The following is a 22,050-nucleotide window of genomic DNA, read 5'->3' as shown; positions in this document are numbered from 1 at the left end:
GCCAACGTCAGAGGAGACAGGATCTCCTTCCTCCGGCAATGGCAACCCAGGTCTAGGGGAGCAGGAGGGTAGCAGAGAACCTGGGAAGCAGAAAGCAAGGAGTAGCAGAAGTGAGTTAGAGGCTCAGTGCCAGGGCCAGCTGGGGCTTTTCTCTCACTGTCTATGGGCAAACAAGCTCATTAAAGGACACCGAAGAGAAATAAGATGACCAGAACACAGGATGAGATTCCACTGGCAACTCCACCACCATCATCACCTCCTCTCCCTGGACCTCCTTGGAAACCACAGAAATAATGACCTGCAGACCCCACTGTCAACAGCCCCCGAAGAAATGGGATTTTGCTCTGGCCATCCTGCAATCAGCCACAGGTTAGCACAATGGAAGGCGGCAGGAGTCTCATCCCAAACACACTGGCAGGACCACCTGCTGCCCCTCAGCAGGTTGCATCTCCAGCTCTCCGGGCCCAGCCCACTTGTCACTGGTGCTCGGTGGCCTTGGAGGCCGTCTTGGCTCTCTAAAACTTCTCTCTCCTGCCCATGGTTGTGTGTTGTTGTTTTCTAAGACAGGACAAAGGGAGGCCACAGACAGGTTTCTGCCAACACCTAGGGGAGCCCACTTAAGGGTCTCGGGTTAGGTACAATTTGAGCAGAACATTCTGAAGTTCTGTGAGTCATCAAATGAAGGAGAAGCCAAAGATCCTCTGGTTCTCTAACCAGCTGTGCATGCAGCAGAGACCACACGTTTAGTCTCCATACATTTCTGGGATTACCGTTGGCAAAAGAACCGAGAGACACATTCGTGGCCCTCAAGAGGCTTAGAGTGCAACCCTTCATTTTACAGATAAGGAAAGTGAAGTCCCGTGAAGCGAAGCGACATGGTCAATGTCTGTCACGCAGTGGCTAAAACTCTGAAGTGTTGTGGCGCTGGTTTTGTCCAAAAACAACTGAGTTCATTATCACGCCCAAGAAGAAAATACTTGAGTAGCAAATGCATTTGCGACAGAGATCAGGTTCCAGCTGTGACAAAATGCACACACCTAGAAGGGCCAAGAAATACCAGAGCAAAGGTGCATAGCTTTAAGAAAACTGAAAATACTAACAAAATATTTAGGGGGTGATTTCCTTATTGATAAAAGCATCCTTTATTTTGTTAAAAAGGATTCACCACAGGGTTCTCTTAAGTCAGGAAGGGGAATATTTTTTATATCTAGGCCACTGATACTAGAATGATGGATTGGAAGGCAGCCTAAATAAGCAAGCCTCAAGGATGGTTTATTTCATGTCATTTTGCTCTAGAGATCTACTATTTAAGTTAAAAACAGGAAACATAGAATTCCATTCAATAAATACAAACAAAGACATACCCAGTTAAAGGGCAGCGAGAAATGGAATCAGATTATGAAGAACCAAAGAATGATGTCTGGGGAGGTAAGGCAAACTCTTTCTATTAGACAAAACCGAGGGGCAACGATTGGGTCCTCCTCTGATACAGGCAATTCCCAGCTCTCATGAGGCTGTGTTCCCAGATCCCATGTATTAAGATGACTGACGGGAACCCAGGAAGTATTTTCTCATGGAAATAATAGCAATGGCAAAGTGGGTGTGAGGTTACCAGGTGTGGCCCAAGACCAAGTTAACCCAAAAGGGACTGCCTCCACAGCCCCACCCCTGGGGGTCTTCACTCACCCAACACCTCCTCAAAGAGTCCTCACTCACCCATCACCTCCTCAAAGCGGAGGCTGCTCCATTATTCGTTCTTCTCAGAGCCACAGACACAGACCAACCTGCTTCCATCATAAGTTTTTTCCTCCACCTACCTCCCTGGGGCTCTGTTGTCAGCCCTCTGGTCAGCTCACTTTATACTCTCTCCTTGGGAGATTCCTGCTACTCTTAGGACTTCCACAGCACCCTACCTAGGGAGGCACTGCAGGCAGCCAGAGGAGGACCCTCGAGTTGAGGATCATGATGGCAACTCACGGATGGCCGCCATGATGGGTCAGGTGCAAGAAGAGGCAAAAGCAAAAATAAGGCACTGTGTGGCCCCTGAGAAGAGAAGCCAGCTTTGCTCCTTTCTCTCCAATTTCTAGTCCAGTCCCCAAGAGGCTGGCTCGTCTCTGTTTCTGTCTGTAGGTGGCCCTGAGAATATATTCTTAAGTAAATTCTTTACTTGGGCTATCTTGAGTGGGATTCTGTAAGTTGAAATGGAGAGAACTTGGCCTACAATGCCAGGTGCTAAATCTTGTTTGTCCGGGCTTCTCAAGCTAATCTCCCAATTTTGACTCAGGCTCCCGGATTCGAGGTCCATGAGGGGCCCAGGATCGCGGCTCCCTGGACAAATGCCCGAGGGGGGTCACCCCCTCCCTCACCCAGCTCTGCACCCCACTGTGGCCCCAAGTGGACTTCCCACCCAGTGTCCCCAAATTCTGAGAAATGCAGTCATAATAAAAATCAACCTAAAGGTGAATTTACTTTTCCCAACACTTGAAGTTCACAGCGAACTCTGGCTTCAATCCAAGGTATAAATCAGCCTCTGAATGAGACCCCAGGGAATGAGATGATAGAATCCTTATGTTGCATTCTTTTTTCCTTCCCAAAGAACAGATGTGCATTTTATCAGATGCCTCTTTATCATCTCAAATTATTTTACTAAACTGAAGATTTTATGGGCAGAATAGCGGCCAGGCCTTGCCCAATTCCTGCCCCACAGTCCTCCCGTTCCCGGCTGCCGACTGCGGTCTGTGGGCTCAGCCCGCCCTACGCTGTGGCCAGCCCTGTCCTAAGTCGGGCGGGGGGGGGGGGTGGCGGTGGGGGGAGGTAGATATAGGGAGTTTAGGCTCAAATGGGAGGGTCTCAGAAGCATTTCACCTTTGACCGGTTTGGATCCGTGTGCTCCTGCCTAATTTCTGACCCTTGTCTTCATTTTATTCTCTCAGGCCAAGTCTCCAGCTTATTGTCCTCCCTAATACCTATGCCCCAGAAGGATTGGGAGTCCTTGCCTTGTCCTCCCAAGCTTGCAGCACAAAACTGGAACTTCCTGTGAGTTTGACTAAAGGTCCTTCTGATGCTATTTGCCTGGGTCTCAGCTCTTGCCCTCCCGGGGGCCCTGCTTTGCCCCCTGGCAGGCCCCGTGCCCCAGGCTGGATCCCCAACACCAACTCCTGCCTGGATGACAGCTGTCACCTGGGGCCTTCCCTCTGCCTACTGGATCACGCCTCCTCTGGGGGGTTGGTGGTTGCCCCACACCAGCAGGGGCTTTGGATCCCACGTCCCACCCCCTCCAGGCTACCCCATTCCTCCCATACTCTAAAACATGACCATAATCACATCCACCATTAAAGCTCCATCTCTTGAATGGCAGGAGAAAAAGTGGGTATCCTTGGTGCTGAGCACAGAAGAGGTCCCCAATTAGCATCTGTTACTTGAAGGAAGGAGGGAGGGAGATAACACTGGTGTCATAGGGTCAGCAGAGCTGTGAGGCAGACACATGCCTGAGTAGGAGTTCAGCAAGTAAAGATCAAGTTCTACACCACAGGGGCCAAGGAGAATTCTCAGAGGAGGGCAGGGATGACGGGAGCAGCTGGCTTGGGGGGGGCGGTGGGGACGGCAGGTCTGGGGGGAGAAGGGATGAAAGGAACTCTGGAGGGGTGAGCAGAATGCCAGCACGCCCTCTCTGGCATGGAAAAGACCGCATTTCCATCTGGGAATCTATGTGAGGGGCCCCGTAAAGAAAGCTTTTGGCCACATGGCTAAATGATGCCCTTTTCGGACACTTCCTGCAAGGTGATCGGGGCTTGCCCAGCCCGAGGCCACCACCCCCTAAGCATTTCTTTCATTGCTGGCACCCCACATTCGGGTGCAGTCCTAACCTCAACTGACCTCTGGGGGGAGCAGAGGAGCAGGGAAGCACGGAGGCCACCAAGCACTCCTGAGGCTCGTGGCCCCATCCACAGACCACAAGCGTTTGTCTGGCATCTTTCACGTGCCAAGGCTGATGCTGGAACAAAAGAAGACGAGCCAAGGCCAAAGACGAGTCACAGCTGGGACAGGCTGGGGGATGCGGCAAGGCACACCCTGAACGTGACCTGAGACAACAGGGAGGGCACGATGAGATGCAGCCCTAATGGCGCATGGAACTCTTCCACATCTTTCCCTATCGCCTCTCAAGAGTGCTGATGGGGAGATCGAGTCTCCTCGGCTCAAGGGGACAGTGTCAGTGGCGATGCCAGCAGGTGTTTCTAGAAGCAATGGAGGGTAGGGGCTAAAAGTAGGGCCTTTGACCTGAGAGTTAAGTCCTAATCTGGGCCCTGCCAGTAATCTGCTGTATTAGAGTTACTTACATACCTCTCTGAACATTAGCCTTCGTGTCTACACCAACAGCACCGACCCCCTAGAACCGCTGTGTGACGGTTAAATGAGATCATGTGTTGAGACTCTGTAAGACATACACAGCAGACAGCAAATGCCAGTTAGTAGTATTCTCTCTGTTGTTGCTACCGGCGTCCGATCCATTTTCAGGTCTCTTTCTGGCCAACTGTGAGATCCTAGAGTTTGACTCAGGAGGACCGGGGAAGGCTAGGGAATTGACCGAGATGTCCCGTGGGTGGGTCAGATCCCAGTGGTGCCGGCCCAGCTCCGGAGACCCCAGGGAGGGTGCTGCAGAGTACGTACAGCAATGAAAAAGAATTCTGGGGCATAAGGGGGATGTGGAGCCTGAGACACAGAGGTGGGCCAGACAGGAGCCCACACAGGGGCAGCCACGGTGGCTATGACTATTGGGCACCTGCCAGGGGTCAGACCCTGACGTAAGTGCTTTCCCTACCACGCCTTTCAATCCCCCTGCAAGACAGGCATTAATAGCTCATTTTACAGATAAGGGATGACTCACCCTGAGCCCCCCAGCTAATCAATACAGAGCTGGAGAGGAAAACCGAGGCTCACCTGACTCCACTACCCAAGCCTTTCTACACTGCAGTTCTGCAAGGTCCGGATGTCCACATAAGAAGAACATCTCATGCGGCTATTCAGTGGGCGCACTGAGACCAGGTGACGGCAATATGTGCCACTCCAAGTCATGGGCAGAGTGAGAAAAGGAACTCTAGGAGCTGAAGGGTCTGCCAGGTGGGAGGGCCCCCATGGTTCAGAGAGGAGGCCCAGAGAAGGGAGGCAAGGTACCCAAACCTACGTCTTTCATGCCTGCTATTTCATTCTTTTGAACTCAGGAGCCCAAACTGCTGGGCTTATGCAGACGCTCACACGTCTGGGAGGAATTTAGGAACTGAGGAGTTAGAGGTAGGTCGGTGTCTTAAATAGAGCTGGACATGGCCCAGTGGCTCAGAATAGACAAGACGGGGCCATCAGCTTCCATCAGAGCCGATAGGTCATTACAACCATCTCCCCTTTCCAAGTTCTCATGACAAAGCCCAAGAAATCACATCCATCATCCGGATGGAGGTAACGGTGAGGCGAGACCTTGTCTCCAGGTTTCCAGACATTTGCGAAGATAAGAATGTGCAGCACTGGCGTCCTGGACTCTTTAGGGGAGATACAAACAAACAGAAGCCCAAAACATCAACCACGTCGCCCTGCACCTTGTGTAGTTAGCAGAAGAGGTGGCTCGGGCCTTGGGAACGGGGCTCTCGGGCTCGGCCCCAGCGCATCGAAGAAGACACAAGACGGTCGGAGAGTGTGTGTGTCCCTGCGTGTGTGTCCCGCTAAGTACTTCCTTCACTACACAGCTAATCCGATTAGCTGCTTTAGGAGACTCTGCAATGTTAATTCAAGGGTCCCATTCATAGAGCAGCTTGGCCCACGGCTGCTCAGAGCTCCCATTCTTCTTTCTGCAAATAAAATGCACACAGAAGGACTTTCTCTCCCCGAAGAATGCCCTCTCGCCTCCTTGCCCCGCACACAGCCAAAATGCCGCTGCCACTTCCCCTGGTAGCTCCCACGGCAGGGCCAGGGGCCCGTCTGGAACTGGGGAGAAAATAGAGCTCTTTGCATCCCAAGCACAACAGGAGGCTAATTTTCACAGCACTGTCAACCCAGGGGGCCTCCCAAGCCGGCAGCCGTGCTGAGCGAGTTGCGTCGTGAGAGCGCACCAGTCATAGGGCCCTGGAGGAGTCGTTGGCTTTCTCTGGGCGTCCAGTGCTCTCTCTGCAGAATGGGGACCTGGAACAGAGGGCTCAGTTGGAACGGAAGGCTGGAAGGAGAGAAACTCCGGGCTTGTACAGACACAGTGTCATTCTGTTTGGCTGGAGGACAAGGAGAGGGAAGGGGGCTGGATATGTAGGTTGCAGACAGAGCGCGGACAGCCCAGACCAAGGTCAGACTCAGCAGTGTTTCCGCTAAGTGATAGGGAGCCACCAAGGGTTTTAAGGAGTGTAGCTGTTGTGGGGGTCTCCCAGGACTGCTCTAACAAGGTACCACAGGGTGGGTGCCTTGAAACAACAGAAATCCATTCTCTCCCAGTTCTGAGGGCTAGCAATCTGAAATCAAGGTGTTGGCAGAGCCATGCTCCCTCTGAAGGCTCTAGGGAAGGAGCCTTCCTCACCCTCCTGCTAACCCGGAGCGGCTAGGGCAATCCTGGCCCTTCCCAGGCTCGTAGATGCTTCGCTCCAGTCTCTGCCGCTCTCTTCACACGCCCTCTTCCTCCTCGCAGTGTCTATGTGCTCTCCTCTTCTTATAAAGACTCCCATCGCTGGATTCAGGGCTCATCTCAAGACGCTTAACTAATTACATCTGTAAATCCTCTAGTTCTACATAAGGTCACATTCTGAGGTTCCAGGTAGACATAAGTCTGGGGGGACATTATTCCACCCACTCCAGTGGTTGCCAGGTCAGGGCCAGGAAGATCACCTGGAAGCAGGATGGGGAAGGAGGGACTAGAGGCAGGGAGACTGATTCCTCTAAGTGAATGATGAGGATGCTCCCTGCTTGGGGTCCCAGCAGCTTTTTTCTGTGGCCAGTGCAGCACCGCATGTGGGCTCATAAACCAACCCAGGCACAACCCTTTGCTCACCCTTTGGCCCAGAGAGGCTGCAGCCTACCTTCCAAGGGATGGCAAAGGAATGATTACACGCACCTCTGCTGTTCTCTGTTCCTTCTAACTGGCAACATGGCAGACAGGTTGGTCTAGCAGAGGACCACATGGGAGCTGGGAAAGCTGGTTCTAGTCCTGGTCTTCCCACTCACTGAATCTAGGACACTGGACACATCTAGGGCAATGATATTGTTTCATTCTGCAGCCAAGAAAGCAGCTCCAAACTCACAGGAGGAACCAGGGAAAGAAGGCCGCTGGGGCTACACTTCAGGGTTCTGTGCCCTCCCCACTCTGATTCCCCTCCAGGGATTCAGCGCCCCCTCCTTGAACTTTCTTCCCTCCCCTAAAACACAGGGGCACTATCCAAAGCTTGGAAATGAAATAACCTAAATCTAAGAATACATCCTTTTACACATTTGGAAGCAGGAAGATGGAGTAAAGATGTGGTTCCTTTTTATTTATTTATTTTAACCAAAGCAAATGTTTAAGAATCAATGCACAAAGTTGTTCATAGCACCATTGTTTCTAAAAGGAAAAAATTACAGGAAGAAAAGGGAAACACTCTTCATGTCCACCTGTATGGACATGGGATTCGTTTGATGAATTATGGCAGAGTTGGGCATTAAGTGTGATAGACTACAATGTACTGCATGAAAAGATGTCTATGAGGTGGTGTTAACGGAAAGATGCAGATTGCACAAGAAGGTGTTGAGAAAAATCCCTCCTACGTTTTAAAAATATCTGTATGCTCACAGCCTGAGCCCAGTGAGGCTGGAAGGAATCCAGCAAACAGATAATGACACCGATCCCTGGGGCTGGGAGAACAGGAGATTTTTACTTTCTACTTTGTCCAATTTTGAGCTATTGGACTTTTTTTTTTTTTTTTAACAGCTGGCAGTATTAGTTTCATCAGCAAAAACAATAAAAATATTCCCATTCTGAAAATAAAATAACTATTCTAGATAGATGCCAAGTACTATTGGCCCACAGAGAAAAGTGATCAGGATAAAAATCACTTTGCCATAAAAGCACACCAGGAAAAAAAAAGAAAAAAAACAACACATTCTGAGCTTGGGAAGGAGGAAATACCAGGTAGGTATATGTTTCAAAGGCCTCAAACCCAAGCTACCAATGTTCCCTCCAGCACACAGCAAATTTCCCCCGTTCTCCACATTAGCCTAAACCCTCCCAGGTCAGTGCTTTCTGCAGATACTACTACTAAGAATAATGAGGAGGTGGCAGAGCTGATATTTATTGAGCACTTATTATTAGCCAGGCACTGTGCTAAGCACTTGATATGTATTCTTTTTGTCCTTATAACATCACTATTCCCTTTTGATAGATGAAGAAACTGAGGCCCAGCTCAAGGATCCAAACCCAGACAGTCTGATCCTAAAACCCGTGACTATAACCAGTGCTTTAACCACTCTTCTGGAAGCAAAGCCCTGTTGGAGCCCTTGATCGTTTAGGCCCATAGGAGATGGTTCCAGGCTCTGCCAATCTCCACCAACCCCTTCCTTCTTCCTCTCCACCCACGTTGGCCAGTGCCTTGTACGTACAGGAGACTGGGTCACCTCCAAAGGGATCCAAAGACAAACATGATGTGGTCTCTGTCCTCTCCTAGTTCACAGGGAGGAAGGAAAGAGAAGACTCAAGTTCTTAGACCAGAGGCTGACCATGTTGGCCTTGGGGGAGTGCCAGGAGGGAGGAGAAGGCAGGGCTGCCAGGCTTCCCTTCATTGCAGCATCCTGAGGCAACCTTCTGGGCATGCGACTCTCCAGGAGCTGGCCTACAGCTGGCATGGTGGCTGGCCACTCCCAGCCTCTCTCGGGGGTCTCCCACTCACATCTGCCAAGCCCCATGCTGTGCCATGGCAGGTCCCCCAAGGACAACACAAGGATCACTGATTGGGGTGACCCTGAACGTTCGTGTTGGTGGATGAGCACCAACTCACTGCTGTGCTGGTCCAGAGTATGGGAGAAGGGTCCCCAAGCCAGAGAGACCATGCCCCAGCCCCCGAAGTCCTCATTGGATCTTGCATGGACACCATTCCTGCCTTCCAAATCAGTACGCACCCACACAGAATGTAAATTGGTGCAACTTCTTTGGAGAACAGACAGTATTTACTAAAGCTGAACTTACGTAGCTTATGACCCAGCAATCCCACTCCTGGTTGCCCAGTGGAAATGAGTGTTTGTGTCCACCAAAAGGTATGTATAAGAACATCAGTAGCAGCTTTATTGATCATAGCCCAAAACTGAACGGTCTAAATGTCTGTCAATAGAAGGATGACCATGCTAGCATTTGATCACACGAGAGAATACCACACAACGAGAGAGAGCGAACTACTTCACTCAACAAGGCCAAAAAGCTGAGTGAAATAAGATAGACACAAAGAATACATGCTGTGTGATGCTATTTCTGCAGGTAAATGAGTCTGTGGCTGCTGTGGGATGGGTATTGACTAGAAGGGGGCACAAAGGAGTGTCTATGGTTCCAGAAATGTTCCATGCCTTGGTCTGGGTGGGGTTTATGTGGACATACGTAGAAGTTCCATCATCCTGTATATTGGAGATATGTGAAGTTTGCAATTTTTAAGTAATATTGCAAAAAAAAAAAGTTTTAAAAATTTTAACCACACAGAGATTACAATCAGGTCAACTTCTCTAGGCCTCCAGGTAAGAACTGGTTAGTTGGAGTGGTAGAATTATGAAGGGATGCTTCCTTTTGTTAGAGCTCAATTAAGGTCATATATATTGGTGTGAAAAATAATTTGGCTTGTAAAAAAACATTTAGAATTCAAACAGACTATTCAAACCACACACGAGAGGCCTCAAAACTCCTAAGAAATTATAGTTATAGAACCAGACACCAAAAAGAAGCTCTAAAGGGCTAAACTGTTCCTCCTTCCTCCCAACCTTTGGCAGTGGGGTCCCTCTGACCTCCTGACAACCTTTGCCCTCTTGCTCTCCCCTCATCCCCCAGCCCCTGGGGGGTGCTTGGACTTGGCCCGGTCCCTGGAGCTGCTCATATTCCTCATGAGCCATGGGAGCTGCCCCCTTACTCTGGGCACATTCCCACCCACCCCTCTAACAGGCACCCTCACCATCTACCCCCACCAACCTCGGCGGGTGCATCTCTCTATCACAGCCTACCCCAAAGAGCCACCCTCCAGTGACTCGCACCTTTCCGAGGCTCCCCGAGTAAAGACAGGCCCTCTCATACTCCCCGTGTGGCTTCCCCACTGCCTGAAATGTGTTTTCCCAATTCTTTACTTCAAGGACTCATTCTCATCCTTCAAGACACGATGCAATGGTGTCCATTCCCACAATGGCTTTCCTGGCTCCCCTGTGTAGGCTTCTTCCCCTCACTCTTCTCTCTTCCCACTTCTCTTGGTTCATTATAGCCCTTGCCATGAGGAACTGCAGTTTATCTCTTCACCTGTCAGTCTCGTTCCACTAGAGAGGAGCACCTCAGTGATAATACCTGTCATTGCCTGAGAACTTGCTATGTGCCAGGCACCAGGCTAGCCCATTACCCTGGGACTTGATCCTCCCAAACCCCTGTGGCATGAGGGATGGTTTCATCCCCATTTTGCAGATAGGAAAACTGAACCTTGGAGATGATAAAGAGCTTGCCCAGGTCTAAACCGTGTCTGCCTGGCAGGAATGGTCTCCCTGAAGGCAGGGGTCCCATCTTACTCCTCTTTTTCCAGCACTGCACTTGGTCACGACAGGTGCCCCAAAAAAGGGTACAAAGCTCAGTTACGCAAGAGCAATACGTCCTGGAGATCTGCCACACCACCCTGAGCCTATAGTTTATAATACTATTTGTGCACTTAAAAATTTGTCAAGAGAGCAAAGCTTTTGCGTTCTTAGCACAGTAAGGTTTTTTTGTGTGTTTGTTTTGTTTTTTAAGATTTTATTTATTTATTTGAGAGAGAGAGAATGAGAGAGAGAGCATGAGATGGGGGAGGGTCAGAGGGAGAAGCAGGCTCCCCGCTGAGCAGGGAGCCCGATGCGGGACTCGATCCCGGGACTCCAGGATCATGACCTGAGCCGAAGGCAGTCGCTTAACCAACTGAGCCACCCAGGCGCCCAGCACAGTAAGTTTTTAAAAGTCTCCAAAGAAAGGAAAAGAGGGTGTGGGGAGGGGCGGCAGGTAGCAGGGGCAGTGTAGCCTCGGGCACATGTGAGCCCTGGTCACCAAATAGCCAGCCATGGTGAGCCGCACCGGCCCAGCCCCTTTGCTGCTGCTAAGAATAGGGATTCCCCAGAGCTGAGGCCTCTGAGGCCTCTGAGCCCGGGGCGGGGCGGGGCGGAGAACTCAAGAGACTAGTCCCACTACTATTCCCCCCAGGTGGAGGCAAGGAGGGAGAAGAGTAATCAAAGTCTGAAGCCCCATCGTGTTTCCTGGTTTGACTGCAAAACCAGTGCACAGCGCCCCAGGAGCAGACATCTTTCCCAGTGCTGAGCGTTTTTAGCATCATCGACAGACATGCCCGAGAGGGAGCCCACGGAGGAATTCTCTCTAGTCTGGGACGTGCGGGGCCCACCCAGGGGCCAACGTCCTGAGAACCCACGCTGAGCTCAAGTCTGAACCTTCTGAGTTGCAGCCTGAACCTTCAGATAAAGAGGCAAATGGAGGGCGCCTGGGTGGCTCAGTTGGTTAAGCGTCTGCCTTCGGCTCAGGTCATGATCCCAGGGCCCTGGGACTGAGCCCTGCATCAGGTTTCCCGCTCGGCGAGGAGCCTGCTTCTCCCTCTCCCTCTGCCTGCTTCTCCCCCTGCTTGTGCTCTCTCTCTCTCCCTGTCAAATAAATAAATATTTTTATAAAAATAAAGATGTATTGGGCGCCTGGGTGGCTCAGTTGGTTGAGCGACTGCCTTCGGCTCAGGTCATGATCCTGGAGTCCCTGGATCGAGTCCCGCATCGGGCTCCCTGCTCGGCAGGGAGTCTGCTTCTCCCTCTGACCCTCCCCCCTCTCATGTGCTCTGTCTCAAATAAATAAATAAAATCTTTAAAAAAAAAAAAAAGAGGCAAATGGAGATTTTCTTACAAGGATCGGCAACCCTGGACGCTCCAGCCCCGCAGCCTGCAGTGCAGAAAGAGTGAGGCCTCTGGTTTTCCACAGACCGACAGGTCAAACACTGATGTCTCGTGGTCCACACCCACACTTGCCGGAGTCCCTGACCCCTCCCCCCCAGAGAAAGAAAAATGGGGGACACAGTCCTTACCTGTGCTATGTTCCCCTTCCTCTGCTGACTGCTTGATCCAGTCTCCGGCTTTGTCGACGTGAAATAACTTCAGGTCCTCTTCATCTAAGGCAATGTCTCCCCAAAAGACAGCTGCAGAGAAAAAAAACATAAATGGATCCATTTAGGCTGGAGATCAGGGAAAAAGATGGATTTATTAACGCCCCGGAGGACATTAGATGTTGGGTAGCAAACTCTAGAAATGACAATCCATCCAATCAAATCTCTCCCTGAACCTAACACATCAGGCTGGTAGAGACAGAAGAATGGCGTATAATAGTTCTGTGTACCAGAGCCACAGGGCTGGAGCCAACCACCATGATGATCAAGGCCTAGGTCTGTAAGGTGTTTTGAAAGGGCACCCTGTCTTACTCGAGCTGTAAGCAGCTCTGGGCAAAACCACCACATAGAGATAGCTGTTTCTTTCTTCTCCAGAGTCCCCAGGATATAAAAGAAAAGCATAATGTGATAAATGATACTACTGTTCACAATATTTGCTGCCCTTCCCTGGGGGAAGATTATATTTCTTTGCCCCATTAATGTCAGAATTGGCCACTTCACCTGCTCTGATAAATAAATGTGAGAGAAAGCTTTAAGAGTTAGTGCACGATTCACACGTCCTCTTTTCCCTTTCCCAAAAGACAAGCAATGTTCTAGATAGGGGCGACTCTCTCACTCTGAGTTCTAGGGTAAATAGGATGGGGAGCAAAGGTATGGCTGGCCAGGATGGATATGTAGCATGAATGAGGAGAATAAAACCTGCTAGTTTTACAAGTCTCTGAGATTTGGGGCTATTTGTTACTAGAACACAGACAAATGTGTTTATCCTGACAAATACGGAAATTGCTATCAGAAGTAGTATGCTGCTATAACAAAAATCCATTGTGTTTGGGCAAGGCAGTGAGTGTCAAGGAAACTGTTACTGAAGCCTGGAAGGAGGTGAACTATGTTATGCAGTGATGGGGTACCTGGTAAAAATATTGGCCTGTATTCACTTGGAAAGCAGATGATAAACCGAATGAGCTATGGCTTTAAGTGAAGAGATTGAGAGTCAGAATGTTAATAGCACGCCTTAGTTGCTATTAGCTGTGTTTGATAAGGTACTACAAGAAAGAAAAGGGTTTCATGGAGAATTGGGCAATTTATAGTGGGAATGACAAGGCGTGGAGAGAGTCCAGAAATTCAAGAAGAGCTAACCTATTCTCATCACTAAGCAATAAAAGAAAAACTGAGAGGGCCTTTGAGTAACAGAGGCTAATTAAAACTTAGCTTTGTGGTGAAGAGAAATGGGAACTCTCACCCATTGCTAGTTGGAAGATAAGATGGTATACTACCTATGGAAAATCATTTGGCAGTTTCCTAAAAAGTTGAACATGATCTTAAAAACATAATCTTAAAATCTCAAAGTTTCCTAAAAAGTTAAATATAATCATATGATCCAGCAATTCCACTCCTAGGAAATCTTCCCAAGAGAAATGAAAAGATATGTTCACACAAAGACATAAATTCAAATGTTTATAGCAACCTTATTCATAATAGCCCCAAACTTGAAAACAACACAAATGTCTATCAGCTGTTGAACACATAAACAAAATGTGGTATATCTATAAAATAGTCAACTATTTAGCAATTAAAAAGAACAAACTATTGGCACATGTATGACACATATATGTATTGACTACAACATGTATGAGTCTCAAAAACATCATGCTAAGTGAAAGAGGCTAGATGCGATAGACTACATATTACATGATTCCATTTATATTAAATGTCTAGAAAAGGCTAATTTATAGAGCTAGAAAGATTAGTGATTGCTAGGGTTGGGGGCAGGACTGAGATTTGGCTATCAATGAGCACAAGGGAGCTCTTCCCGGTGGTGGAAATGTTCTATAATTTAATTGTGGTGATGGTTGCACAACTATGAATTTACTAAAATCACTGAATTGTACACTTACAATGGTGAATTATACAGTATGTAAATTATACAAGAAATCTGCGCGAGAAAAAATAAACCACTCAACCTTATTGCAAGGACCAGTCAAGATGGTGCCCAATACATGCTTTCAGTGGGAGAAGAATGGGGAGGGACAGGAGACCAAAAGCAAGGTTCCCTCAGAGAGGCCTAGCAAATGCCAGGTGCCAGCAACTAAGTCCAGAGAGAGAGGCATGTCTAGAAAACAACCGAGGTGTGGCCCCCCCACCTGCAGCTGAATCAAACAGGAAGACGACTAACATTTCAGAAAAGCATGTGTCAGAAGAGCCACTAGAACGGCCTGCAGGAGACTGCAACTCTTTGAGACTTAAAATGACCCCAAATGATCCTTGGGCCCCCAACCTCCTATGGGGAAGGAAGTGGGCTGAAAAAGATGTCCTCTTCAGATACAGCCAATGAGAATAACGGAAAAGAAAAGACAGGACCCCCCCACAATGGCACCATGGAGGGCCATGTTGGAAAGATGATCGGAGAACTACTCACAGGAGGTGGAATCAGAGCCCTCCCCTGGAGAGCACACATGGGGAAGACACCTCGTGGCCTGCCACTGCATCCTAGTCCATCTCTGGAGCCAGAGAAGAGCAGAGCTCTAAGATGTAAGTTTCAAAAACAAGAATAGTTCAGGGAACAGCAAAGAGTGCCGGGATTAGTTAGTGATGTCTGCCGTGGGCAAGTGTGGGAGTGGCAACCCTCCAGGGTGTGTTCGAGGTCCCTGCTTTCATCTTTAGGAAGAGAATCGGGATGATACTGCTGTAGAAAAGAAATCAGAGGTCTGATATAAAAGCAACTGCTCTCCTTAGAAATCGAAAAGAACAAATTGAAAAGTGTTCCCAAATAAAATAAGATACTGTCACAACACATAAGAAAAAATAATGGATCAACGATTAGCACTACACCACTGTGCAATAGTATTTTCTGCAATGGTGGTAGCCATTTCTGCAATATGGTAGCCAATAACTACATGTGGTTACTGGGCACTCGAAATGTGGCTGGTGTAATTGAGGAACTGAATTTTACGTTTTATTTTATTGTAATTAAAATTTAAATTGCTACATGTGGCTAATGGCTATATTATGAATACAATATAAACAATATAAACTAAAATTGTATATGGTATACATAACATAATATAATATAAAATAAAATAATAAATTATATTTAAAATAGCAGCAAAAAGCAACACATATCTAGGAATAACCTTGATACAAAAAGTGTGATACTATGTCAAGAACGTAAAATTCTACTAAAAGCTATAAAAAGTGACTGACATGAAAAGAAAAACATACTATGTTCCTGAAACGTTCATTCTTTTCAAATTAATGTGTAGGTTTAATATACTTCAATCAAAATCCCAATAATGCTTTTATTATTGACAAAATGATATTAAAGTTCATCTGCATGATTAAGTGATAACACTCAAGAAAGAGTACTAAAGGGCGCCTGGGTGGCTCAGTTGGTTAAGCTACTGCCTTCGGCTCAGGTCATGATCCCAGGGTCCTGGGATCGAGTCCCGCATCGGGCTCCCTGCTCTGCGGGGAGCCTGCTTCTGCCTCTCCCACTCCCCCTGCTTGTGTTCCCTCTCTCGCTGTGTCTCTCTCTGTCAAATAAATAAATAAAATCTTTAAAAAAAAAAAAAAAAAAGAAAGAGTACTAAAGGAAGACTGGCTTCATTGGACTAATTAATATGTTACGTGTTATAACATACATGTTATAAAAATACATGTTATAAATATGTTATAAAGCTACAACAACCCTGCAACATAAAATAGTCTGGAAGCAATCCCTAGGCTATATAAGAAAATTCATATATGAGGAGGTCTCACAAATTTGTGGAAAGAGGGGGCAATCAATGAATTATGTTGAGACAAATAGGTTAGCTATTCGAGGAAAAATCAGGTTGGCTTTGAACTTACACTACACCAGAATAAATTCCAAAGAAGTAAAAAATATATTAAAATTTAAAAATTAAATCAACAAGTTGGCAGAACAATATTTAGAATCAAATGAGCTAATAAGTCTATGGATTCAAAACACACAGCTATTGAATTCTTACCAAAAGGCAAAACATGGCCCCTGGCAATCTCCTAAGAGAAGCTCTGGGAGGGTTCCTTTCTCTTTCCCCCACCAACCCCGGCTACTAAAGTGTAATTCACAGACAAGCAGCAGCATCTCAGAGCTCCACAGAAATACAAGATCGCAGGACCCACACCAGACCTGTTGAATCAGAAGCTGCATGTGAACAAGATTCCCGGGGAGAGCGCGTGCACACTGAAGTCTGAGAAGCACAGACCCAAGGCGCCAGAGATTTTGCCTCCATCAACCATGCCCCTAGGGGCACATAGAGAACTTGAAAGGATAGGCCAGAGGAAGCATCTAAAATGCCCATCAGTGAAAATGCCATGGGCTTCAGTCTCGGCTGACCCCACTGAACTCCAACCTGCAATTTAGGGAGTTGTCACAAGGTGGTGTTTTGTTAGGAAGCTCTGGCTAGTAACTCTGTCGGGAATAGATTATGAAATACAATAGGAAAAATGCTTTTCAGAATCCAAAAATAGAAATCTTTAAAGTAGTCAGGTCCAGTTTTAAATAAGAAATTTGCAAATATAAAAGGAGACTAATTTTAAAGAAATACTTTCTAATGATATCTAATCAGTGATGTGCTGATAATTAACAATTGGCTAGGGGAGGGGAGAGCCTGGTTTGTAGCGTTTGCTGATTTCCCTGGTGTAACTCCCACGGTGGCTGATTTCGAGGTGGCAGAACATGGTGTTGGGAAAAGGAGCGTACCATGGGCTCTCACAAGCTTGCAGGTGAGAACCAGCTCCAGCAGACTACTGTAATAATAATGATGAGTAGCCATAATGTTATGTTCCCCATCTGATCCCATGTGTATGCCTGGCCCTCAAGGCTTCAAAAGATGACCATGAGTCAGCCTTGCAGGGAAAGGCTCCCATCCCAGGATTCTCACAGCATCTTGCCCTGCCTGTCTTTTCCCATCTACAACAGAAGCATACAGCACTCTGTCTCGGATACCAGGCCAAATGCATTCTATACATCAACCTCAAATGAAGGGCCAGAGAGGAGATAAGACTTGGCCAAGGTCATGCAATCAGGAAGAGGCTTCACAGACGTTTTAAGCTAACCGAGGCCTCCTGGATTCCCAAGCCAGATTTCTCCCTGACCAAGCCACTCTTCCCAAAGTTTCGCATTCTAATAAGAAATGTGGCATTAAATAGCTTTCCTTACTGCAGGACTTCTCAGAGCCTTTACAACCCTAACAAATATCATGAGTCTCTAAGAGAAAGAGAATGCAGCCCTTCCCAATGTGGTTTGCCCTGGGTTCTCTTTTCACTGAATCCTGATCTAAGGAACACCTTTTGGAGACTGTTGCACTGCTCAGCAATCCTCCAGGAATTATAGACTCTGAGGCCTAGAAGGGGCCCTACTGGTCCCCGGGTCCAACCCACCCACTCATGCCTGAATGGCCTCTTCTCACACACTTCCAGTGACACAGAGCTCACACCCTTCCAACGCATCCCCTTTATCTTGGATCAGCTCTTTTTCTCCCAAATCTGATGTTTCAGTTCTTCTCTCAGGAGCAAGGCACAGAAGAGAAAGGGATTGATCCCCTTAAGCACCAGCCAGATGCCAAGCTCTTACACTCCTCTAACCCTGCCGACGGCAACTCCGTGCAATACACATCATCACACTCATTTTTCGGATGAGAAAAGCAGGCTCGGGCGATTGGGCAATTTGCTCTGGGCCACCTCTCAAGTCCACTCTCAACTGCCATCCATCTTTGCCTTGAAATGATCCACGCTGCTCAGTGAGGGAGGGAAGCCTACAGAGGAGGGACTAATTTAGCCTGGGGGGTAGAATCAGGAAAGGCCTCACAGAGGGGGTGACACTTGAGTAGAAGGATGAATTACAAGCAGAAGTTTGTCAAGTGGACAGCAAGAGCAAAGGGCCCGTGGTGAGAAGCAGCAAAGCAGTGTCAGGACAGGAGCAGAAGGGGCCCAATGAGGGCAGCCTGGTTGATGTGGGGGACCCACTCATGTGGACTGCCAATGACAGCAAGAGCAAGGGAGGATGTGAGGCCACAGGAACTGAGGGGCTGTGCAAGGGGTAAGAAAGGTCCAGACACTAGGAACAGAATCCGGGGCTGTTAGAGCATCCACGGTGGAGCTGGTCACAAGGAGCCCCTCACTTTGGTTCAGCCCTTTACAGTTCCCTGTGACTCTCCTCTCCTCCCCACCACTCACCCCAGACCCTCTCCACCACTCACCCCTCCGCACCACTCACCCCAGACCCTAGCTCAGAGCCTGCCATGTTCTGGGCCTTCAGAACGTGTTCGTGACAACTGAGGGCAGGTACGATCCCCGTGTCACAGGGGAAAGCTTAGCCAGAACCGTGAGCCCCATTTTATGGGGGAAAGTAAGGCTTAGGGGAGTTAACAACTAGCCCACATTTACAACCTGTGAAAAGTGGATGGGCCTTGAAATCAGACCTTTTGGCTCTAAACTTGGAGCTCAGCTCACTGCTTTGCACAGGACCCCGTTTCTTGAACTGGGACTCCAGATGGGGGCTGATCTCACGGTCAGCAATAAGAGCCCTGTTTCCAGAGAAGCTGCTGGCCTGACAAAGGCTGCAACAGCCCAGCCAGGGTGCTTCCAGGGGACAGGGTGCCGGAGGGGTGGGCCAGGGTACCCTGCACGCCCCTTCCCACCTGAGATTCTGGAAGTCTGGTTGGGGGGGATCCTGGGGGTGTTATACACAGTCCTTGGGTTGAGGCCTACAGAGCTGGGAAGCCCGTGAGCCAGGCAGAAGCCCAGCCAGTCAGGGGGAGACCCCTTTTGACCCTGCCATCACCCTGTCACCAACCGTACCCTCCCTAGGATTCTGTTTCCTGGTGCCCTGAGAGTGGGAAGCCCAGGGGGACTGACACAGCTTAGGGATACCCCCACCTTCCCAGTCCACCCTGGGGCCCACTCCAAAACCCGAAGAGACCTGGATCTGTTATCCCATGGGAGTGACTTCCACAGGTGCTTATCTCTCCCTCCCCTCTACCAACCAGGCCATTTCCTCACCTTCATATCTACACTTACAACTTGGGCCTGAGCTAAGAGGTGGTCTAGTTTTCAATCAGCTTCCCTCACAGGGACCTCATCGCACATGTTCCACCGTAGAGCTGCATCTCAGGACACGCCAGCCCAGATTAAAGCAGTGTGGAGCCACGGACATCATCTATACTCAGAAAGAGGGAGTCTGCTTGCTGTGTGTGACGCTGGACAAATAACTTTTCCCTTTGGTGACATTTTCTTCACCCATACAAGGAGACAGCTGAACCAGCTCGGTGCTTCCCAAGTCATGGTCCACAAACCACTTGGGTTCGAAGTGTCTAAGGAGAGCGTATGCATATGCGTATATGACACTAATCCCCAGGCCCCAACCCAGGCCTATGAAATCAGAATCTCTGGGGACAGAATCTCCAGGAATATACATTTAAAACTCATGCCCCCACCCCTCCCCCTTCAGGTGACTCATGCTCACTTTAGTTTGGAGACCAGGGGAGTCCACCGCCTCTGAGATCCCTCCAGCGCTAAGGTTTGATTTCCCTACAATTTCTGTATCCCCCCAGCCAGGGCCCGCCCTTTGTCATCCCGATGACAAGCCATGAAGGAAGGAGATGGCGCTAATGCTCTGTTTAAGAGTCGCCTAGAGAGAAGCCGAGATGATCAGAGGAACTAAATACGGTGCATTCTGACATGGGAATTCCTCTCAGCAAACAGGCTGAGGTAGGGTGCGTGGGCCCGAGGCGGGGACAGTTACAGGGAAATCCTACCCAGAGACACATTTAGTTCACTTCAAGTTTCCAGCAGAGGGATTTAACAGGTTTAAAGCAGTTTTCTGTGAATCTTTGTCAAGGGAGTGTATGTACAAACAAACAGGGAGGGTTTTTTTTTTTTTTTTTTAGTAAAAAGTTAATCGGCTTAAAGTGTGCAACTAAATAAGCAAAGCTTACATTAAAGTGACCCACAGAGAAAGGACCCCATGGAAAGAAAGTTCTAGGAAATACAATATGGCCTCTATGTTCTTTTGTAGTTTCGCGCTATAAATATTCATGGGGCGGTGTTAATGGGGTCCACAGCTCTATGCAACCACAATAGTTTTTTTGTTTATTCTCAGGACCATGAACTTTGAAACCATGAACCTAAATTTCAGGACTCTGCATTCAGGCGCATTTGCAGAGCACGAGGGGAGAGGTTCGGGCTCTCGGAGGACAGAGGAGAGGAAACAGGGCGAGATGTGAATCACGCCTCCTGGATCTTTTGGTCGAGATTAAAAAGTAGGGTCTGTTTAGTATGGGAGGCCTCCTGTCTCAGGGTGTCCAGCTGCTCAAGCTTGGAAATGGCCCCCACGAGGGACAGATAGCTTAGTTACTCAAGCATATGGCTGAGAGGAGCGGGGAGTTGGAAATATTTTAATTGGATCCGATTCATTGCAAGTTTCACATGCTTTAAAAAAAACTAGTCTGAATCATGGAATTTCTAAGCTAGAGAGAGTTTAAAAGTCATCTAAGCAATGTCCTTCTTTTCCATGTGAGGAAACAGGTCCTGGAAGGTTAGATGATGTACTCAAAATATCACATTCAGAAGCCATGTCTGCCGACTCTCAACAAGTGCTCTTTCTGGGGATGGCAAATATGAGACAAACATGTGCTCCCCTCCCCCCAGGGCAGATATCCCTAATCACGGCCCTCCTGTCCATCCTAACACAGTGCTTCAGAGGGCCAGCACGAATTGATAGAGATGGCACAGGAGCTGGGCCCTATTTGCTATCTACACCCTACACCATGCTGGCAACGTTCATAATCTATTATCCACTGGTTCCAGCTAAGGGTTTCCTATTCAAAGTCACTTACAGCCTGAACTCAGCAATCTGAGAGCACGCAGAAGAAACACCCCCAGGCCTTAGAATCCATAGGGTCCTCCCTATGTTAAAGGTCAGTCAGGACCGAGGAGAGCACCACACACAGATGGCTGAGCTCCGAAGGCTGGTTCCACCTCAGGAGCACGCCCAGCCCGGCCTTCTGTCTTGCTTGGCACCATCCTATTTTACAGATGAGCCAAGGGCATCCGGCTGGTGCCTGGGCTGGTGGCCACCTTGCTCGAGGCAGATATGGCCTTCTGCCTCGCCCCTGCTTCTCCATCACACTATGGCCACACCAGCGCCTTAAGGAGCCATGCCGCATCTGTGCTTTCCACGCAGGACTTGCTTGGCTTAAGAAATACCTGCTTGGCTATCTCCCAGAAAGAAAGGATTATCCACTAGATTGTCAAGAGCAGGAAGGTAGGCCATATTGGCCAGGTTATTTAAGTTTTAGCTCCAAATAGGTTTCATCTCATGCACCAAGCCCACTCAATTGGTCATGTTTCTTGGAGCACCTCGAGGTGACTTCTTGGGCTCATAGAAAAGAGCACCATGGTCAATTAGCCATGTCTGCCTTTGTCACAGGGGAGAAGCGGCATCCTACATGCCACACATTGGCCATTTACAAATGTACCTTTTAAAGATACTAAAAGTATTTCCATCCATGTAAAAGAATATCTGCAGCAGATCCTGAGCTATGATTAAAGTTATTCTTCCTGTACTTACTCTCCACCCTCTCTGCCCTGCCCAGGAAGGCTGATCCTGTGGCCTGCCTGCATCCTCCACGGCCCCCGGCTCTCTGGCTTCTGGGGGCATTCAAGCAGGAGGAGACCC

At 48.6% G+C, this 22,050-nt stretch overlaps 1 protein-coding gene across 1 annotated transcript in view; it reads right to left on the bottom strand.

The window, feature by feature from the left end:
- Positions 1-22,050, bottom strand: part of TLL2 (tolloid like 2) — a 115,393-nt gene that overhangs the window by 79,274 nt on the left and 14,069 nt on the right. The window contains exon 2 of the mRNA XM_081823729.1: positions 12,276-12,386. Coding sequence (XP_081679855.1) covers positions 12,276-12,386 — 111 coding nt within the window. The remainder of the gene's footprint in view (positions 1-12,275; positions 12,387-22,050) is intronic.

The sequence above is a fragment of the Leptonychotes weddellii genome, chromosome 6 (assembly GCF_054177405.1).
Source record: "Leptonychotes weddellii isolate Sample4059 chromosome 6, ASM5417740v2, whole genome shotgun sequence".
NCBI classification, from domain to species: domain Eukaryota; kingdom Metazoa; phylum Chordata; class Mammalia; order Carnivora; family Phocidae; genus Leptonychotes; species Leptonychotes weddellii.
The sequence above is the reverse complement of the archived record's forward strand: the minus strand, read 5'-3'. Positions and strand labels throughout refer to the sequence as shown.